At 40.5% G+C, this 19863-nt stretch overlaps 1 protein-coding gene across 15 annotated transcripts in view; it reads left to right on the top strand.

Moving 5' to 3' along the window:
• The window catches only part of PTPRM (protein tyrosine phosphatase receptor type M), a 482403-nt gene that overhangs the window by 448732 nt on the left and 13808 nt on the right, over positions 1-19863 (top strand). For all 15 annotated transcript variants that reach the window (XM_074576689.1, XM_074576685.1, XM_074576684.1 and 12 more), the window contains 5 exons: positions 10612-10728; positions 15809-15963; positions 16253-16388; positions 16973-17122; positions 17576-17749. In XM_074576689.1, the coding sequence (XP_074432790.1) occupies positions 10612-10728; positions 15809-15963; positions 16253-16388; positions 16973-17122; positions 17576-17749 (732 nt within the window). The remainder of the gene's footprint in view (positions 1-10611; positions 10729-15808; positions 15964-16252; positions 16389-16972; positions 17123-17575; positions 17750-19863) is intronic.

The raw sequence follows: 19863 nt of genomic DNA, 5'->3' as shown, positions 1-19863 counted from the left end.
TGTCACTTTCTCGGGAGGCCAACATAGGTGAGATCAGAGAGCAGAAATTGAAATGAGCTTTTAATGGAAATGAGATCGTATGAGCCACAGAACAATGCAGTCACGCCTCCGTTGGTGCTTCTGTCCCGCTCCCAGAGCTGGAACCATCAGCAACAAGGAGACGTATTAGAAACACACCATCTGTCCTGCAACCTCTAACACAAGTTCTGTGCCACCTTGATTAGTAATGATTTTAATGGACCTTTTGGTGGCATTCCTGCAGGGCAAACCTTGTAACCTTCCCAACCTTGAGGTTTTCTATTTCAATTGGTATTTCTGGTGTAAGATTTATAGGGGTTTATTATTTTTATTTTTTAACCCTCTTGACCCATCGTAAGCCGAGTGGGAAAATTCCTTTATATTTTCAGGAAAGAGGAATATCTATTTAACATGTTTGCCACACAGTGTACGTCCTTCATGAATTAATCATTGAGGGGGCGTATGTGTATTTGTTTACCAGGACTGGCTGGATAGTCATTAAATCAGTGCTAGGAACTTGCTTCTTGCCCTGGAGCGTTATGCATCAGGACTGTTTTAATTGCGGATGGAGGAATCACCATGAGGCTGTCCCTAATGCAAGCACCTGCTGCAAATGACTCAGTCCCCGCATTACCCTCCAGCAGGGTCCGGGTACATCTGCCAATATCTGTCATTATCTGAGGCATACTTGTCAAAACCATGCATCCCTTTAAGCTCTTGTGTGTTCCAGCAAGGGACCCTTGTCAGTGTTTCTGGCACCTGCAGACTGCTGCGCACCTGGTATTTAAATGGCACAGAAATGTGTTTTGATTGTTTTCTCTCTTTAATGAACCCACCTGAGGGACATTTAGTTCTTTATCTAGTAGCCTGTTACCCAGTCACTCACATTTACACTGCTTGTGTGGAAATTCAGAACTCACTTGCGCTGCTATACTAATCCATCTGCCAGAAGTCTTATCACAAAATCTGCAGGGCTCCCTAAGGAGACTTTTGTACTGGTAATTTAAGCTAATGATTTCTAAACATATTTAGTCGGTTTTATGAAGACCTCATTAGAATGTGACTGTTTATTAAAAATCCAAATGAGGTCTCACAGTCATTTAGAAAAATCATTGCTGAGTTGCATGAACAGCTCTTTGATAATGGATGATGAAGTGGTTTTTAGTTAAGATTGGCCTAGGTTGACATAAGAACTTGTACAAAAAAAACTAAACAAAGAAGCAGGCCTTGAAGCAGCCTTGAAAAAAAGTCTCTGTCATCTTCACACTGGGTCAACAACTTTCCACTCAAATGAAGTTCACAAAAAGGGAATGACAAGTAATTAATGGTAGAATACACCTAAATTTTAGTGCAAAAATCTGAATTTTCCAAACCACACACTAAGAGGTAAAAAGCAAAAACAAGATTCATAAAAATACATCAGTGTGACCACAAGCCATTTCAAAATAATGTATTTTGGATTATATTAATGCAGGAGGCCTCCGTGCTCATGTTTGTAAGTGCTAGAGCAACTGAAGATAGTAGTGTAACTTCAGACATCTTTTCCTGAGAGATTTATCATAATCCGGTGGATTATTCTAGAAGAAACAAAACTTTTTATCCCACCAGCGTAGGGGTGATCTGAAAACAGACACAAAGAGAACATCTTGCTTACTCCAGAGACTGCACTGGAGTACAGACTCGAAAAGACAGAGCTGGATCCTTCTGTGGAAAGCAATGGGAACTGGATCAAGGTCTTCATGTACTGGCCAAAGTCTCAGGTTGCTTCTTAAAGTGTTTCAATGTCTGCACACATTGAAACATTTCTTTCCTCCTTATAGAGTTATTCTGGGAAGATTTAGAATATATTCAATTGTGCCACCTAGCTGTCACCTCCATCTTTGCTCTTGTTGGGCTGGTACTAATACTTGGTTGGCAGAATCAAACCTGGCATGTCACATCATTTGTCAGTAGTCACTTTCTCTCCCACTCCTTGTTTTTGCTTGAGGCAGAAGAAATTTAGTAATATCTGATTAATAAACGGTGAAATGCACTGATGAAATTCAGTGGAGGTGGTTGATATATAAAAGTGTTGCAAGGACTCATGATTGTCTATCATGCTTTTAATATAACAAAGTATTTACAAAAAAATCACTAGAAATAATTATAAAAAATAAAACCTCACCCCAGGAGCCTGGTAATTACAGTAATTAGAGTTTAGCAATTATTATCCAGAATTAGAAAAAAGCCAGTGCTAATAGTGTTAATAAGCACACAAAAGACCTTTTTTTTGAAAGAAGGCAAGGTTGACTATAACGGAATGGGTGTGACACCAACAGGGCAATGGAGGTCAGCCGTAGACTGAAATAAATAAATAGCCCCTGCCCACATGCCTGCGTGCACACCTTCGTGCTACTGAAACAGCCTCCCGCTCCCATCTCGTCTCTCAGGAGAGTTGTGCTTTCCTGATAGCCATCTCACACTCCTCCTGGGTGACTTTTCCCTCTCAGGAGCCATCAGGGCTGTATCTGGGTGGGGAAAAATAAAAACACAGTGGTGGCATAGCTTTTCCTTCGCTTGTTTTACTGGACCTGCGGTTGCCATGCTACATACGTAGGCACTCTCATCTGCCTCACTGCAAAAATGTTGATGGCTCTGACTTTTCACGCTTAAAAGAAAATAATTGGGGTCTACATGGCAGTGAGGACACCCATACAAAGGTCTCCTGACAGAAAGGGAACATCTCCTTGCTGCTGGTTGGCTAAAAAAAGTTCCCTGTTGTAAGATAAAATCCATCAGAAAAGAGTTGCTCATCTCGGGAATTACTCTGCGTGGGCCCGGCTCTAAGCAGTCCTATGTGCATGTGCTTGGGTCCAAGCTTGGTCCTTGCTCAGGATGTGCAGCCTTGCTCAGCATTCAAGAAACATTTCTAAACCAGATACAAATACATTTCCTTAACAAACAAAATCCGGAAGTCTTTATGTTGAACCAGATCTTCTTCAGGTCTACCTGATGTTTTCTTTCGTCCATAGACAGACCTTAGACATTAAACATCCAAGAAAAACTGCCAAAAACTGCCCTGTCCAAAGACTACTTACTGAAAGCATATTGCAATTGTAGGAAATTCCAGCAACATAAAAACTGTGTGGTATTTCCAATGGGCTTGCCACCTATTCTTAGAATAAAAAAGGAATTTTTTGACACAAACCTATTTATGAAGCTTACACTTACGTGTTTTACGAGTTTTGAGAATCTTCCATTCAGAAGGACCCTCTAATAAACAAAGGTAAATTCAAATAGTATTTAAGGTTCAGATCACCCATTACGGAGATATTGCAGAGGTGAAACACAGTAACTCTTTAAAATTTAAAACTCTAAAAAATTCTTCACAAAGAGAACATTTGTATTTAGTATAAATGGAAGAACACTCTATCTGATTGAAACTGCCTCTAAATGTAATAAGCTAAATTACCTGCGTTGGAATTAGTTCAGGATACTGGCATTAGTGCTCCTTAGGAGGTATGCTAAAGGGTTTGGAAGCACACTGGTGACCAAGATTTCATCTTAACTTTTCCATTGAAAGAAAGAAACCACATTTTATAAATGAGAGGGAGAAAGGTTGCTGTACGAAACCCTTCCTACCTCTAGGTAATTCTAGTCTCAGCTTGTAAAAACTATTAGTGTCCTTCCATATCTAGAGAAGATTTTTTTCTTAATCATGTTTGCCCAGAAAACCTGGGACCTGCGTTTATGGTACATATATGTTATTAGATATTCATTGTTTTACTTTTGGCTTCACTGTAATTCCAGTAACTCTTGTTGGATACTGTAGAGTTTATACTTTTACAGAGTATCAATGAGAAAAAAGAAAACAATCATTATTTAAAGCTGTTGTTAATCTTTCAAGTCAGTGAACCCTTCTAGTCATCAAAACAGATTTCAGCTTTCTAGACTTCTAACCAGACATAATAAGTTGGCATTATTTCATTATGCGTAGCAGGGGAGGAGCCCTTAGGGAAAAAAATTGGCTGTTGTTCTTCAGGAAAGAGAAGGAAGGACTCTTTGCAATCATTTAATAAAGATGTCCCCAGATTAGCAACGTTAGCATCATCAAACAGGACATCATCCTACAAGCGTTCAGCACTGTCCCATGTCACTCAAAGCTTCAGCTCTCTGTGTTTTGATGCATTCTCATTTCCAGTAAAAGCTACATTTCAAAGAATGTTAATCAACGGAGATTAATATCTTAATGCTCACTAATCCAATTGAGATAATTCACTTTTGAGAAATAAATAAAAGAGGTTTAAGGATACACAAATGGATCAACCCCCTTCTTGGGCTAGCTGCTGAAGCGCTGCCAAGCTGTAGGAGGCAAGCATAAGTGCAGTTTGCAGAGTGGGCTTCAAGTTCTTCTTTGAAATGTCAGGGCTAGTGAAATGGCTTCATCACTGCAAGTCTCCTCACCTCAGCAGTCTCATGAAATTAATCTCTCAGTGAAGGAAGAAGTATCCTGGAGGCACCGACACAGTTTTACCTTACCCAGTAGAGTAACACGTAGAGCTTTCTAACTTGGCATCAGATGATCAGGTTTTAGAGCCAGAAGGCAATCCACCAATTCGGTGGTGCTCTGTAGCTCAAGTAATGGCATGATTTTGCTCTTGGAGCGGAAGCACGATTCAGAGCACCGGCTGTTCTACTCACCGCAGGCACATCAGTCCTCGGAGCACAGGATCTTAGCAATATGCCCATGAGTTCACAGTTGCGTAAGGGATTAAGACAGGCTTTGAGGAGCTCCAGCTAATTCTGTAACCATCCTTCATCTTGGCATGGGCCCACTCTTCTCATGTGCTCTGTGCTCAGGGCTATTTTCCCCAGGGCTGTACTAAGGTGCACTAATTTATAGCCCTTTTTAATGCCCAGTGGGAGACAGAATTGCCTAAACGTAAGCAATGAAACAGAGGCAATCCATATTCTTCTGTTGGTACTAGCGATAGAGAGAGGAACACTACAATAGCTTTACCTTGGGTCATCTTTACCCTAAAGCAATTTTCCTAGACTAATTCTGTTCTATGGCCAAAGTGTGGCCACACCATGAGTTTAGCCTGTCATTTTAATTTCATCTAATCCCAGCTAACAGGCTGATGGCATGCTAACAGTATACCTGATTCTTAAAAACAAAGGGACCACGCTGATTCCCTCAGGTGGAAAGCATTAGTGTATGGCTACTACTGGACATGTCCAGAAAGCCAGCTATTCTGGACAGAAGCTCAATGAGAGTGCGTCCACCAGGCAACCTAGGAATTGCGCTGCTGGGGCAACATAAGGCAGCAGAAGGTGGAGAATTATATCAGCTCTGAGTCGTCCCTGGAAGAAGTTAGACTGAGATAGTAAAATTCATGGAGACATCTCTCCCCCTCTGGGAGCTGTGAACAACAATAAAGACTTCTGGCTGCCATTGTACAGACCCATTCGTCTGATGGTGCCAAATAATATCTTAAATGTTGTATTTCTCAGTACTCTTCCATACCTCTCTTAGAAAACTGTAAAATGAGGTATAAATCAATTAATTGACTTGCTCAAAAGCAAACAAAGAAAATGAAAACAAGAAAAACCGGGTTTTATCTTCTGTCAAAGGTTGGTTTATAACTTATAAAATGTTCTTAAATCACAATACATTTTTTCTTTGAAAAGTATTTAAATAAAACCACTTTCAATTATTGGATGTTCTTTTACTTCGAGTCAGCCAAATAAAAGTACATGATGTTATCCTAGCTACATCTGTAAAATCTGTTAAAAAATTTTCACCAGTGAGCTTGGTTGGCTATTTCATTTTATATCCTAGAGGTTTCACTTCAAAATTTATGTCTGACTTATCATCATTACTTAGTTCAGGATTAATTTTAAATTAGAATATATAATACTGCTCTTGACTAACGACAATCCATGGAGTGCATAGCCGGTTATATCACCTTTTTGCTAAGAATATTTCAGAATCAAAGGAAATTGGAAACTTTGAATAATCAGTGTTATTTAAACTGTTCTGTACAAACTACAAAGTATATTTCACAGCCAGCTCACATATTAATTCTGTAATATTCCTCCTATTCCAAACCTCTAAGTAAATGAATTACTGTCCTGGCTTTCATACTGCCTTTAGCTAGATGTGTCACATTGCCAAATGGCTAAATATACAGCTTCGGAAGTCACAATTTGTGTTCATTAGCTATCCACTGCCTACATTGTTTGTTATATTTAGAAACAGCAAAAACAACTTTCCACCTTCATTTCTAATTCTTAGTTTCTCATATTAGGCTATTTTGCTGGGGGATGGAGATAGGGAGTGGAAGTAGGTAATCTTCTTCTCCAAATTTCTAAAATTATTAGTAAAATAAACATGTTTGGAACAATTGGACAGTGTACCTTGGGATGAATAGATTAAACCAGAGCATTTTCATTATGTCTCTGGCAATCACCCTTTTATCTCATCTTGTGATGAACATCTGTATTTTTTGGCACGTTGTTAGGATATAAATGTGGGGTGTATCTGAACAAACTCTCAATTATAGTTCTGCTCAGATGAGATTTCAAAATTATGTTTTCTACTTTGCGGACGATATTTACTGTTATGGTAGCAACCGTGTGAAAAAAAAAATTAATGCATTTAATATTCAATTCTGGATTCATGTATCAATTATTTAGCTAAACCTTCTGTTCGTAGGGTTTTTTTGTAACACACATAGCAAATGTTTATAAAAAGGGAAAGAGATTCGTCAAATCACAGTAGCTAAAGCTGTGCTAAAAAGAAAAAATGAACAAACATATGTTACCAGCAATGTTTCTCATATTTGATGAGTAAACCCATATTCTGTTTTGTTGCAATTGTCTTTCCGTGTGCAAATAAAGGCCCTGATCCAATAAACATTTATAAGTGTGATTTTGATTTACACTATTTAATCTACTTCTGGTTTTAAGACACCTTTGCATTTATTTGAGAGGTGCTGGAGGAGATGGGAGACTGGTCTTTAAGCATTTAGTTAACTTTTGGCTCATCAGGAGTCTGCAGAGTTCCCATTTCTAGAGTTTAGCACATGCAGCAGCATTACAGAACAAGAGACAAAAGTAGGAAAAAAGCCTAAAATTAAAAAAAAAAAAAAAGAAAAAGTGTTGGGGTTTTTTTTCCCCCCTCCCAGTGAGTGAATCATTTAGTGTTGGTGTGTGGCTCTGACTGCGGCTCTGGCACCATTCCCACGGCTGTTACAGCCCCTATTCCACTTGGGAGAGTTTTCAGGAAATTGTGTTGTCATGGATCCTTCTGCTCAGCTCCAATCTGCTCCATGCCCAAAGTCCCCTGTGCAGCAGAGTAAGAAATCCCCGGCAGGCCCAAGCTGCGTGAGGCACCAAAGGCTGTAACTTCTGTGCGACATCCCCCAGTGCTTCCCTAATTATTGCACTGGATCATCTTAAATAAGGTTTAAAAAAAGAGTGGAAGCAAATCCAACAGTTGAGGCGTAAGAAGGTGGGGACTGTGCTCTTCTAAATTAGTCTTTCTAAATGTCCCTAGTTCTTAATCATAATCCAGACTGTCTAGACTTACCAAGTTAGAAACAGGCATGTTTTCCTTCAAGGCTGAGCAATTTAATTCAGCCAGGGCTGGTGGTTTGTTCCCGATTGTTTATTTTACTAAACTAGAGCTGCTTTGAGGATGGCAGGCGCCCATCAGAAAGAAACAAGGCTAAAGTTAGGAAAAAAGAGACGTGCCGATCAGTAGTGCTGTGGCAAGGATCACCCCTGCAGCTGCACCCTTCCAACGTGCCTTGGCCAAACTCGTGGGGTTCAGGTTCCGCGTATGGAAAGGATAAGTGAACAGGCAGGAAAAGGGGAGTCAGCTCCAGAGACGGGGTTGTCAGTGGGCTGCTCCAGTCCGGAGGTAATGTGAATTGCCTTATTCTGCATGGGGAGTCGCAAAATTATCTTAGCCATAGGTAGGAAAACCCTGTTTCAGAGAATTCCCGGCAATGACTATAAAAGGGCCAGTTTGCTGGCCTAAGGGATCTGAACAATGGGAATTTTCTGGATTATTTTAACAACACGGACAAAACAATGAGCATTCAGTGTTTTTCACTTAGCTTCTATCAGAGGGTTTTTGGAAATACAACCAAACAAGATAAGATCTGAATAAATATCAAGTAGATACAACAATAGATAGCAGCAGCAACTACTAAACTGCTCGCAGCAACGTTTAATGCTTTTGAAATGCTTGTTCATTGCTTTGTAACTGATAGATATGCTTTAGAGATGAATACACGTTTGCCAGAGATCCTGCCATTTAGGCAGCCTGGGATTATCCCTGGGCTTGGCCCTTGGCTGGTGGAAACCTCCTCATCCACACGGAGGCCGTGTCGGCTGGCTGCCTGGGCAGCGTGGCAGGGGGGAGCAGTCTTGCTACGCTGGCCCCTGGTGCAGGAGTGCCAGGCACTGCGAGGACTGCCCTGTGTCCCACCTCCAAGCCTCTTGCTATTGGAAGGGAACTCTATAACCTGGTGTTTGCCAGTTGTCCTGAAACCGTGCTTAATACCGGGTGAAATGTGAAGAATATAAAGAATTTTTCTTAGCCAATACTAATGCGGTTACTAGGTCTGAAGACAAGCATAGAGAAATAAATAAAAACCTGCTTATAGCTACCTCCAGCTCTGCTCCAGGAGCTTTCCATCAGCTGTGTAAGCAGGAATAAGCTCTTAAGGTGCTTGTATAATTTTGTGTCTGGGAGCCAGGGCATACAACTGGGCTACTCTTTTTCTCTGAAGAGGATCCTGATGTGGGGCTGTGTTTTTTCCAGCCCTTCAACACAGTTCTATTCAGATTCAAATTTTATCCTGCTAAAGAGTCAGAACAAGGGTCAGAACTACTGACCCTGCCCGGACGTACTTTTTGTTTTGTCAGGCGATGTTACTTCTTTGGTGTGGCAAGAACTGTCTTCTGTTAGACAGTAAAGAGGGGTTGTACATGATTATCAGCTACGTCACTAGAAACAGATTCTGAGGAAAGCATTTTCTTCTGCCTGGCAGAACAAGGTTTGGCTCTCTGCGTAAACCTTTATATACTGACCCTGGAGTTTGTATAAATAAAACATTTTATTCATGCTTTACAGTTTTCACCGTATGCTTATACACATGTTCATCAGTTTTACCTTTTGCTCAAGACTAGACATGATAGTAATCCAAATATTTTGTCCTGAAAATGGGTTTGAGAAATACTGTACCAGTTGTGATGTTTAATTTTTTTTTTTGGTTGTTTCTATCAGTTTTCCATTGAATATTTGAAGTTTGGGGGTTTTTTACCCAGCCCATTTATGTGTATATTTAAGTAAACCAGTAGACTTATATGTATTAAAAGATCCATTTTAAATTTTCCCTTCGGTGAGAGAAAGAGAAACCATTCCACACAGCAGATGTATAACAGATGCTGTTCCTAGCATGTACTGCACTACTGGACAATGGCCAGATGCAGTGGTGATGGCATAGCAATTACCGTGATAGAGGAGAATAAAACCGAGATATAAGTAATGTGCTAGCTTCCGCGCCCACCACCTTGTCCAAACAAATGGGAAGGAGGAGAAAATCCTTAAGTCTGCCGGCTATATGCATCGTCATATACAGTCCCCACAATGACCCACGTTAAAAAATAGCAGAATAATAGCACGCTTGAATATGTTAAATAATGTGAAGTCCGTCCCATCTAGACCACACCAGGGCTCAGAAAATCTGAAATACAGTTCACAAAGCCCACTTTCTTTCCGTCTCCATATCCCAGGATAAATTTGCCAAGAACGCACCGCTCCAGAAGCCAAGTGAAGTTACTATGGAGGAAAGGGTAATTAATCTCACCTGACCTTAGCCATCAAGAAGCCAAATAAATACCTATGTGAAGGCAGTCGTCTAGACTCTGTTCATGGTTAACAAAAATAAAAGCACCTCTAGAAGGCATTTGTCCCACTCATCTTAGTTTGAGCTGAGATCAATCTCACCCATAGCATTTGGGGTCATCTAGTGAATTGATGTTAAAGCCCAGACATAAAACTCATCGCTTGACTTAAAGAGCTGGGTTTTGCCATTTGACCTCTCATCGGTTCCTTTGGAAAGTTAATCTGAGAAAACAGATACTTTGCTAACAGTAGAGAAGATCCTTTTTGTCCAAAAAAACCACATTTTCATTTTAGAGGATAGGAAGATATTTTTGAGACAAATCACCAAATAGAGTTTGGGGGAAAACCTTCTGGTGGTAGTTGTCCCTCTGGGCCCAGCCTGCGTTGGAAAGCAGAGGAAATGAACGGTTACTGCCACTGAGTTATGCAGGGTGGAAGTATCCCTTGTGCTCTGTACAACTTTGCCTTACTTTACTAACCACAACACAAATCTCACCTGCAACTCTGAAGATGTCTTAAAAAAAAAGAAGAGGCAACGTCCCTTTAGCATTAATCATTTCCACATGTAGGAAATGTGACTGTTTTGCGCGTGATTGCATTTTGAAACAGAAATCATTGCACAGAATACAGAATAGATTCAGTATGAAGCTTCTAAAATAAATGAAACTTAATTTCCTTTGTATTTTTTAAAGGTCAAATGCTGCAAATACTGGCCAGATGACACAGAGATATATAAAGACATTAAAGTTACCCTAATAGAAACAGAGCTCCTGGCTGAATATGTGATTCGAACATTTGCAGTAGAAAAGGTAAGTTTTCAAATTCAGTTTTCTTAAATACAATGGTATCTGCCTAAGTAGCTTATATACAGACTAAACACGAGAAAGCTAAATGGTTTGACTGACATCCCAGATTTGTAGCTATTATTTTGGGTAAACGACTACCGCCCTCTTATGGTAAACTGTGTTTTTCTTGAAATGCAGCGACTTTTCTGTCCTTTCCATCACTGTTGGCCCCTGTCTGAGTTAGAAAAAGTGATGTTCCTTGCCTAGGAGAAATCGAAGCCTGCCTCCCAGCAATCAGTTGAAAATCACATTTGTGCTGTTTTCCCACCTTATGTTCCGCACAATCAGTTTCTGTCCGTACCAGAGGCTGCACGCACCATTATTCAGAAGTCCGTGGTGGAGGATGCTGTTATATGTTGGGCCGGTGTGTTCCTGGGCTGCAGGAATAGTTGAAACAAATTAATTTTATTTTCAAGGCAATTTCACTTTTCATGTGGAATCAGTCTTTATATGGAGAGTTCCAATCAGTGTGTCGTATTGGTGTTTATTAGAATAATGCCATGCTTACTAGATCATGTAGCTCTCCCAAACAGCTTGCAATATGCGGACAACGTACAATTAACAAATAAGGTAGTTACTGAAAGTGAGAACAAGCAGGGTCAGTCAAAGCTGAAGTGCTTCATGCGCTTTGTATCAATTTAAGGGTTTTATTCAGACTTCATTAAAGGACGGAAGTGTTTTAATTGCATGTGTCAAGACTCATTTGAGTTGCAAAACAATGAGGAAAGGGCCTCTCTGGAAGACTTGATATCCGTAATGACACACTGAAGTAACATTCTCTGAGTATCACCATGAGTAGATTTTCAACTAATTAGCTTAGAAAACTCCTTTTGATTTAGTTGCAGTACCTGTGATATAGCGGTTCTCTCTAATGATGAAATAGTATTCAATTATGGTTTTGAAGAACATAATCTTTAGCATCAAAGAATCCTGCACCCTGGTAGATGAAACTGCCAAAAAGATGGCCCAACAGGGTCTCTGTACATACATCCACAGTGACAAAGGAATTAGTTTTTTTCTTGTTTCATTCTTCAAACTGATACTTAAATATGCATCAATACAGCAACCGGAAGGTAATGATAACAGAATTATGCAGTTTGAATGAAGTGAAATATTGTATCATGTTTACCGCTATATATATTGTACATCGAATTCATTCAAGCCTGTTGTTCCCTTGTATTTAGGTATTTTTAATAAACAGATGAGAAATGGTGGCTACACTTTGAAGTAGATGAAGCACTGGTTGATTTCTATTCTGCAAATTTTAAGCCCGTGCTTTGATGTTAGCTTTTCACTTCTTAACTGGGACTGGAAAAAAAGACCTAGAGGATTTTACAGTTGATCATAACCAAACTGTCTTGAATAAGTGCATTAGAACAGATAGAGATAAAAGGCACTAAACATTTTATTTCTTAAAAAAAAATCTCCATCTGAAAAGATTTCATTTAGACACTGCTTTTTAATAGTTGGTAGTTTTTCAGTGAGCCTCTAAAAGCAGTGTCGGTGTAGTCTGATTAAAGTACATTTGTTTTTACCCTATTTTCCATATTTTTTAACTCTTCCAATGGTACTGGAAGGTCGAGTCTACATCTTTTCCACCATAATTCTCTCAAGTTTATATTTCTGATCTACTGGGACTGATACTTTTCAGCCTCTCCAAGACAAGCTGCATGATGAGACAGTGTGCGCCCTAACCAAATCAGCAGACAATACTAAATGAAGGGCAGTGTTGAAATGCTGAACATTGGAGCCTCAGCTCTAAAGGATTTGAAGATTTGGCCAACAGAAACTTTAGTAATTCAACAAAGAAAAATGCAAAGTTCTGTGCCTTAGGTGGGTTATCCCCATGCGTCTGTACAGGCTGTGACATCCTGGGACAACAGCTGACATCCAAGATGATTATGGATGTAGGACATATGAGCTGGAGGGGGCCTTGCTTGGTGTGGTAGAGATGAGGAGGAGGGGTAAGGAGGATCTAATTGCAGTCTGCAAATACCCCAAAGATGTTTCGAAAATCAGAGGCACCAAATTCTCAGTAATGGATGGTAAAACAGGGGTCATTAGCCAAGAAGCTGCAGCGTGGAAGGCTTGCACTGGAAAAATTCCTTCAGGAGGAGGGTAGTGCAGTGCTAAAGCAGGTTACCCAGAAAATTTGTGGAATTTCCATTCTTGGAGGTCATCAGGGCTTAGGTGGACAGAGCCACTGGTGACCTGATATAGTGCAGGACACAGACACACTCTGATGGGATGTTGGACTGGAGACCTCCAGAGGTCCCTTCTGACCATCTTTTCTATTTGTGGATTAACATCTCATACCTGCTTCTAAAATACAATTTAGAAGTTGATTTGTTTGGAGATAAATTAATCACTTATTTTTATTTTTTAAATGGCTATTTGGTAATTACTGAGAAGTAGGGGAATGATGCTAAGAAAATTGAACCCAAAATTACATTCTGATTCTGAAGACCACTTCCTAGATACGCATTATGATGTGTTCAGGGCTACAAAGATGATTAGGGGACTAGAACATCTCTCTTAACGAAGAAAGGCTGAGGGACTTGGGTCTTTTCAGTCTGGAAAAAAGACGGCTGAGGGGGGATCTTATCAACACTTATAAATACTTAAAGGGTGGGCGTCAGGAGGATGGGGCCAGGCTCTTTTCAGTGGGGCCCGGGGACAGGACAAGAGGTAATGGGCACAAACTTGAGCATAGGAAGTTCCACCTAAACATGAGGAGGAACTTCTTTCCTTTGAGGGTGGCAGAGCACTGGAACAGGCTGCCCAGAGAGGTGGTGGAGTCTCCGTCTCTGGAGACATTCAAAACCCACCTGGACGTGTTCCTGTGCAACCTGCTCTAGGTGACCCTGCTCTGGCAGGGGGGTTGGACTAGATGATCTCCAGAGGTCCCTTCCAGCCCCAGCCATTCTGTGATTCTGTGATAAGGAACCGTTCCTTTGGAGTGGTTCCTGTACAGCACAACAGCTAACTCAGATGAATTACTCAGGAACATACAGCAGCACCATAAGTATTTGTAGGATTAGGGTCTACGTTCTTTAACATTGTAGGGTTTGTGAGCAATGTACATCATTTTCATTTTGTTTCAGCTGAAATAAAAAGTAAAAAATGCAGTATTTCCAAGCTGAGCATATGCTTTTATGATTCATGCAGTTGTGTTGCTATTTTGGGTTTAGAAACCAGCAGGGAAGCTACAGACATGAAAATCATTCTTTTGTAGGTATAATAAGCAAACTCATTATAAAAGTACCCTATATGCAAAATCTTTTCTAAGTAGCTGAGTGTTACCAATGAGAGACAAAAATGCAGTCAGCGTGACAGACAGCATTTTCAAAACTAACGCACAAGATACACAGGACATATCCTAACCCATGCAACAGCCGGGCACATTAATTTGGAGGGGCAGTTTACTTTTTGTAAATTGCTTGAAAATCAAGGCTGCGTACACCGTGAAGAATTTGTGTGGGGTACTCATTGCAGTCCTCAGTTTGTATAGTCACGGCATTGCTTTTTGTATGGGATCTTTGTTTCTTGGGGGTTGTGGGCAGTTGTTAGGAGCAATATAAAAATGTTTGGGACATGGATACCCCACCTACGCACAGCTATTTACGGAGTTGGAGGCCTTGCTTACAGTAGCAAAAAGCTGTTAACTAACACACTCTAAAATCCCCATGGTACAGAGACCAAATTGTATTTGAATGTGTTTGCTAGACTGTCTTAAAATGCAAATTACTTTGTCTGTTCCTGGATTTCAATATGTTTTAAAATTGCATTTTAGGATATAAGGTCATTTCTGTTGCAAGGGTGTGATCTCCTCAGTGTCGCATAGGCTCTTCATCCCCTCCCTCGCCTGCCTTTTTGTGTCGCCGTTTTGGAGGGAGACGAGTGTGGACATTCCTCTGAGCAGCTGCCCAGTCTCCACAATCCCCCAGCCTGAGCTGTCAGGGCATCAGGACTCCAAGATGCACCGAGCCCACCCCAGTCGTGTAGCACTGGCATGGCCAAAATTTCTCAGTCATTGAAAACCCCGGGCTCTTTTCGGTGGCATACTAGCAATAAATTAGGAAGTTTATATGACTTCATTATGCAAAAAGGATTAGACCTTTTATATGCAAACCAGCTCAAGACAGGAAATACATCTTTAAGAAGAAAAACTGTAAACCACCAGTTATTAATATCACTGACATTTAGTCCAGCCTAGACATGATATGTCATAATTTTGCTGTTTGCTTATGAAATATGTATGATGGCCTCTGGTCTGTGGATTTCTAATGAGAATAAAATACCAGCAGCTACATTTTTAGAGGGGGAGGAGGAAATACAAGCACTAAGAAAATCAAACTTAGCATACACGCCTCTAATATCCAGACTGCTCCAGAAAGTCACATGGGAAATTACTTGCACGATCGGCCTCTCATTTATACCTGTCTTAACGTATCCGTGTCCTTCTAGACTCTGGCAGATCACTTGAAGGGTGAGCATTTGGAGGGCTACAAACACAGCCCCTGTGATTGGAGGTGCAAAAAGGTTTCTTACTATTCAGCTGTTTCTTTCAGACCAATGAAGGAGACAAATGATGAGGAAAATTATGCTGAAATTGTAGTTCCCCGAAGTCAGCAGCAAAACTCCTGTGGAGAGCAGTGGGGAAAAAAAATGTCATCTGTGCTGTATGTTCATGGCCTTGCTGCTGACCTGTTCTGCGATCATGGCTTGCATCTTAAGGCCACAGTTTTCAAAGCAACCCAGTGCTTAAATATAGAGATGAGCATCTATCTTGTTGCTAAAAGTTTCTAACCGATCTAGTGCTAAATTACTCAGTTTTGTTGTAAGGCTTTGAAACCGGTTGATATGTAACCTTTGAACTTGCTCTCCTGCTGTGAGAAAGCTCTCCAACAGTCTCTACAGAGTATTGGTAGGGGGTGGATGTTTTACAGCAAGGCTTTTGAAGTAACATTCTTATGCTGTCTCTCGTCCAATTTCTTTCACATTCCAGCTTGTTTTTCTTTTTCAACCCTTGTCTTTTCAATAGCGAGGTGCTCATGAGATTCGAGAAATTCGGCAGTTTCACTTCACTGGCTGGCCAGACCACGGTGTACCGTACCATGCGACAGGCCTGCTGGGATTTGTACGGCAGGTCAAATCCAAGAGCCCACCAAACGCTGGCCCTCTGGTTGTTCACTGCAGGTGGGTAGAACACTGTATTGACCACTAAACTCAGAACCTACTTTTGCTTCTCCTATCCTGCATCATCCCCATGCAGGTTGCTGAAGCCACTGGACCTCTACCCCCAAGAACTTAATACATAAAATATAAACAAGAACGGCACAACTGAGTCTGAAATCCGGCAAATGCCTGAATGCAAGACTTCATTTCAATAATTATCCCACCAATCAAGTACCTGCAAGATGAACCCTGGCACTTCACATTTTCCAATATACTGCTGAACATTAACTGTGCTCTTCTTTTACTTTAGTGCTGGTGCTGGCAGAACTGGGTGCTTCATTGTGATTGACATCATGCTAGATATGGCAGAAAGAGAAGGTGTTGTAGACATATACAATTGCGTGAGAGAGCTTCGATCTCGGAGAGTTAACATGGTGCAGACTGAGGTATTGTTAATCTACACGAATACTGCCTTATGCTTTGCAAGAAAAAGTGTTCTTCTAGCCCATGAAACTTGAGCCCCTTTGTGGTAGGCACCATCCAGAAGGTAGTTTATTCAGTCATATGCAGAAAATAATCCACACAGAAACTTGAAGAACCGCTGGCCAAACAAGTGCCCAGTTACGCTGCACTTAAGGTTTGCCGTGGTTTTCTAAGAAAAAAAGAAAATCATGAGTGTGTCCTCTCCAGGGAGGATTCATTCTGGAGTACATCTTGTTGAGGCTCAGTTATGTCATAGCACCTACAGCACTGCACAAAGGAATGAAGAAATCAGAAACATTCCGAGTTTTATTATGGAATGTTACTGCGCTTCTGTTTGTACTTGTAACTAGTTTGAGTCAGTCCTAAATTAATTTCTAAATGAGTGGAGTAAAGTTTTGTGAACTGCTGTTGTTCCTTCTGGTCTTGCTTCAGTGCTGGTAAAGTCAGAAAGTATTAGTGGCAACCACATTAGTTATTATTTTTTATTCACCAAAATACTAGTAGTATATGCCCTCTATGTCAGTAATTCTTTTCATTGCTTTACCAGGAGCAGTACGTATTCATCCATGATGCTATCCTGGAAGCATGTCTTTGTGGGGACACATCTATTCCAGCTTCTCAAGTTAGGTCTGTTTACTATGAAATGAATAAACTGGATCCTCAGACTAACTCCAGCCAGATCAAAGAGGAATTTCGGGTAAGTTGTAGCTAGCAGTGCCTAGAAGCTATATAGTTCAGCTATGCTAAAGACTTCTACTTAAGTGCTTGCTTATAACCATGTGAATTTTGGACCAGGCCTGGGAGGGAAAGGGGAAAATAATATGTCACTAATTGCTCTTGAGTTATGTTAAATCATAAAAGAATGCAATAGAGCCGTAGTAATATCTTCTTTTTACTTAAGGGAAGTATATTGATTCCTTTCACTGTCCTTTCTTCAGAAGGCAGGTTACTCTGCAGCTGTCTTTGAGGTTATTTTGCAGATCTGTATGCTTCCAGGATTTTTTGCTTCTAAACCCTGCCGACTATGATGTGTTTTCATTTCTCTGCATATTGATTCCCACTGAAGCTGAGCTGATCTGTTCTTAAATATTTTGGAATTCTTTCACTGCTGTGTTAATTTTTCTATTGTATTGTTTACTCTTTTTGAAAGACTTTAAATATGGTGACTCCAACACTGCGTGTAGAAGACTGCAGCATAGCACTTTTACCACGAAATCATGAAAAGAATCGCTGTATGGATGTTCTGCCTCCAGACAGATGCCTGCCTTTCCTCATAACAATAGATGGGGAGAGTAGTAACTACATTAATGCTGCACTGATGGATGTAAGTCTCCGCTACATCATTAATAATAAAAAGGGAATAAGCAGCCCTCCAAACTGAGCAATGCCACAAAGTGGGGTCGGCATAAGAAGACTGAAATCCTTCTAGCTTGTTTTCCAAAAACGTGACACAAAATCTTTAAACTCCCAAGTACATTTAGGATCCCACATATGTTATGTCACAGCCAAGGTTCCAAAGCCACGCTCAGAGAGCAAGTCAGGGAGTTTTGATAAATTCAGTGTGTCTGTATTTCTCCCTAGTGCTTGAATTTTTAACCATCTGGCCTAGGAAAAAAAGAGTTACCTATTAAGACACTAAGGCAGTTAAATAGAATAATAAGGTTTGCAGCAATATTTCAGTTCCCTTTGTTTCTATTTTTAACAATAATTAACAAAAAAAGTGATTGTCTGTCAGCATAGGATAGTACACAAGCCATTACTTCAGCGTTCCCGTTTATTTCTGTTTGAATGTGTGTGTGGATTTTTTTTTCTAATGCATCTGTGGTAATTCTAATCCTGCTAATAGAGTATCACTAAAAACACTTAAACTGCCTTTACAGTCTGTAGATATTTATAGCCTATCCTTGACAATTTAGAGCTATAGTAATTATGGTTGTCAAACACATAAACAACAAGAAAACAGAGGTTAGCAAAGAATGAACGCATTGTAAATGGCCTTTTTGAAAAGTGAAGCTAGAGTAATAACACTTCATAGCAGTTTTTGCATTTCTTCCCTTCCGAGTTCTCAATGCGTTTTCCTAAAATAAGCCCAAGTTCAAAACGCTCCTGTGAAAAGGTAGGTGTATTCTCTTTATGTTTATCTGTGTAGAGAAACAGAGAACAAAAGTTTAAGTGACTTCTCTAGGTTCTCGCAGTAGGTCAACGGCATTTCATACTAGAACGGAGCTTCCTTGATCTGCAATTTACAGCCCTGCCATTACATTGTCTTCTTTCCCGGAGGGTTCAGTACTGTTTTGTTCTGTAAATTAAGTAGTGCTCAGAAAGAGCAGTGCCTCAATATTTGCTTTGAAAATTCTTCCCTTCTTCACTGTTGAAACAATGAGCTGGATCCAAAAGCGTGTCTGAGCAAAAGGCTCCAAGGGAGGAGGTGATTTGGGTCACTTTCCACCCAAAGGGCCCTTGCAAGGCTCCTGCAGTATCCCTGCACTGAGAGACGAGAGTAGACATTTGTACCTCTCTCTAAACACTCAGTATCCAGCAGGCAACACAATGTGTTTCACCCTCTCCACTTGGCATCTGTTGAGATGCATCTGGATCTCTTCATGTAGACCTTTAAAGCTCACTTCAAGCAAAAGGGGTAGCAAGCATAATTTTCATTATTCAGTATCAAATGAGTTTGAGAACTATTTAAAAAAAAAACAAAACCTGTTGGGGCTTCTACGTGAGGGAGTAATGGAGAGCCCTTGGAGTAACTCTCATCTGCATGCAACTTCCAGCAAGACAAGACCTTTAGGATAGAAGGCAGCTGACTGATGTACCAGCAGCATCGATACCTGCTGGTTGCAGTTTGCTGAACCCAAAACAGAGAACTGAAGTCTTGCACATCTTTATCTGTACCCCGAAACACGTTGGATTCATTTTCTGTGGTCTCTTCAGTGACTGTCTCTGAATGGAAGCTGCAAGTAGCTGATCAGATTGTATCTCTGTCGTGGTACAAAGACTTCAGTTCAAGGCACGTAGAGGGTTCCCTGCCCTCCTTAACGAAGGCAATGGCAACCCCTCCCAAGAATCGCCCCAGTATGGCCACACTGGCCTTCAACACTCAGGAGGACGTAATTGAAAATTACACAATTGAACAGTTCCACCAAGCAGCTTAGTCAATTACACACTCTGGTACTAAAAAAACCCAAAAAGCACTGAAATTTATCCCCTGACTATCCTCGCTGCTGTCAGAGAAACCAGAATTTCAACGATATTTCTGAAAAATAGCTAGATATTTCCTTTCGCGGGCATCATTCAAATTAACAGCTAAGTGCAGACAGACAAGATTAATCTGTCCATTAACAGCTCAAAACAAAACTGTTGCTCAAAATTTTTAGGAGTTCCATCGGAGGCAAAAATCTCTGATGATTTTACTCTATGCCTGTGGCATAAAAT

This window comes from Larus michahellis, chromosome 2 (assembly GCF_964199755.1).
Source record: "Larus michahellis chromosome 2, bLarMic1.1, whole genome shotgun sequence".
Classification (NCBI taxonomy): domain Eukaryota; kingdom Metazoa; phylum Chordata; class Aves; order Charadriiformes; family Laridae; genus Larus; species Larus michahellis.
Note: the sequence above shows the minus strand (reverse complement) of the source record. Positions and strands in the feature narration are given on the sequence as shown.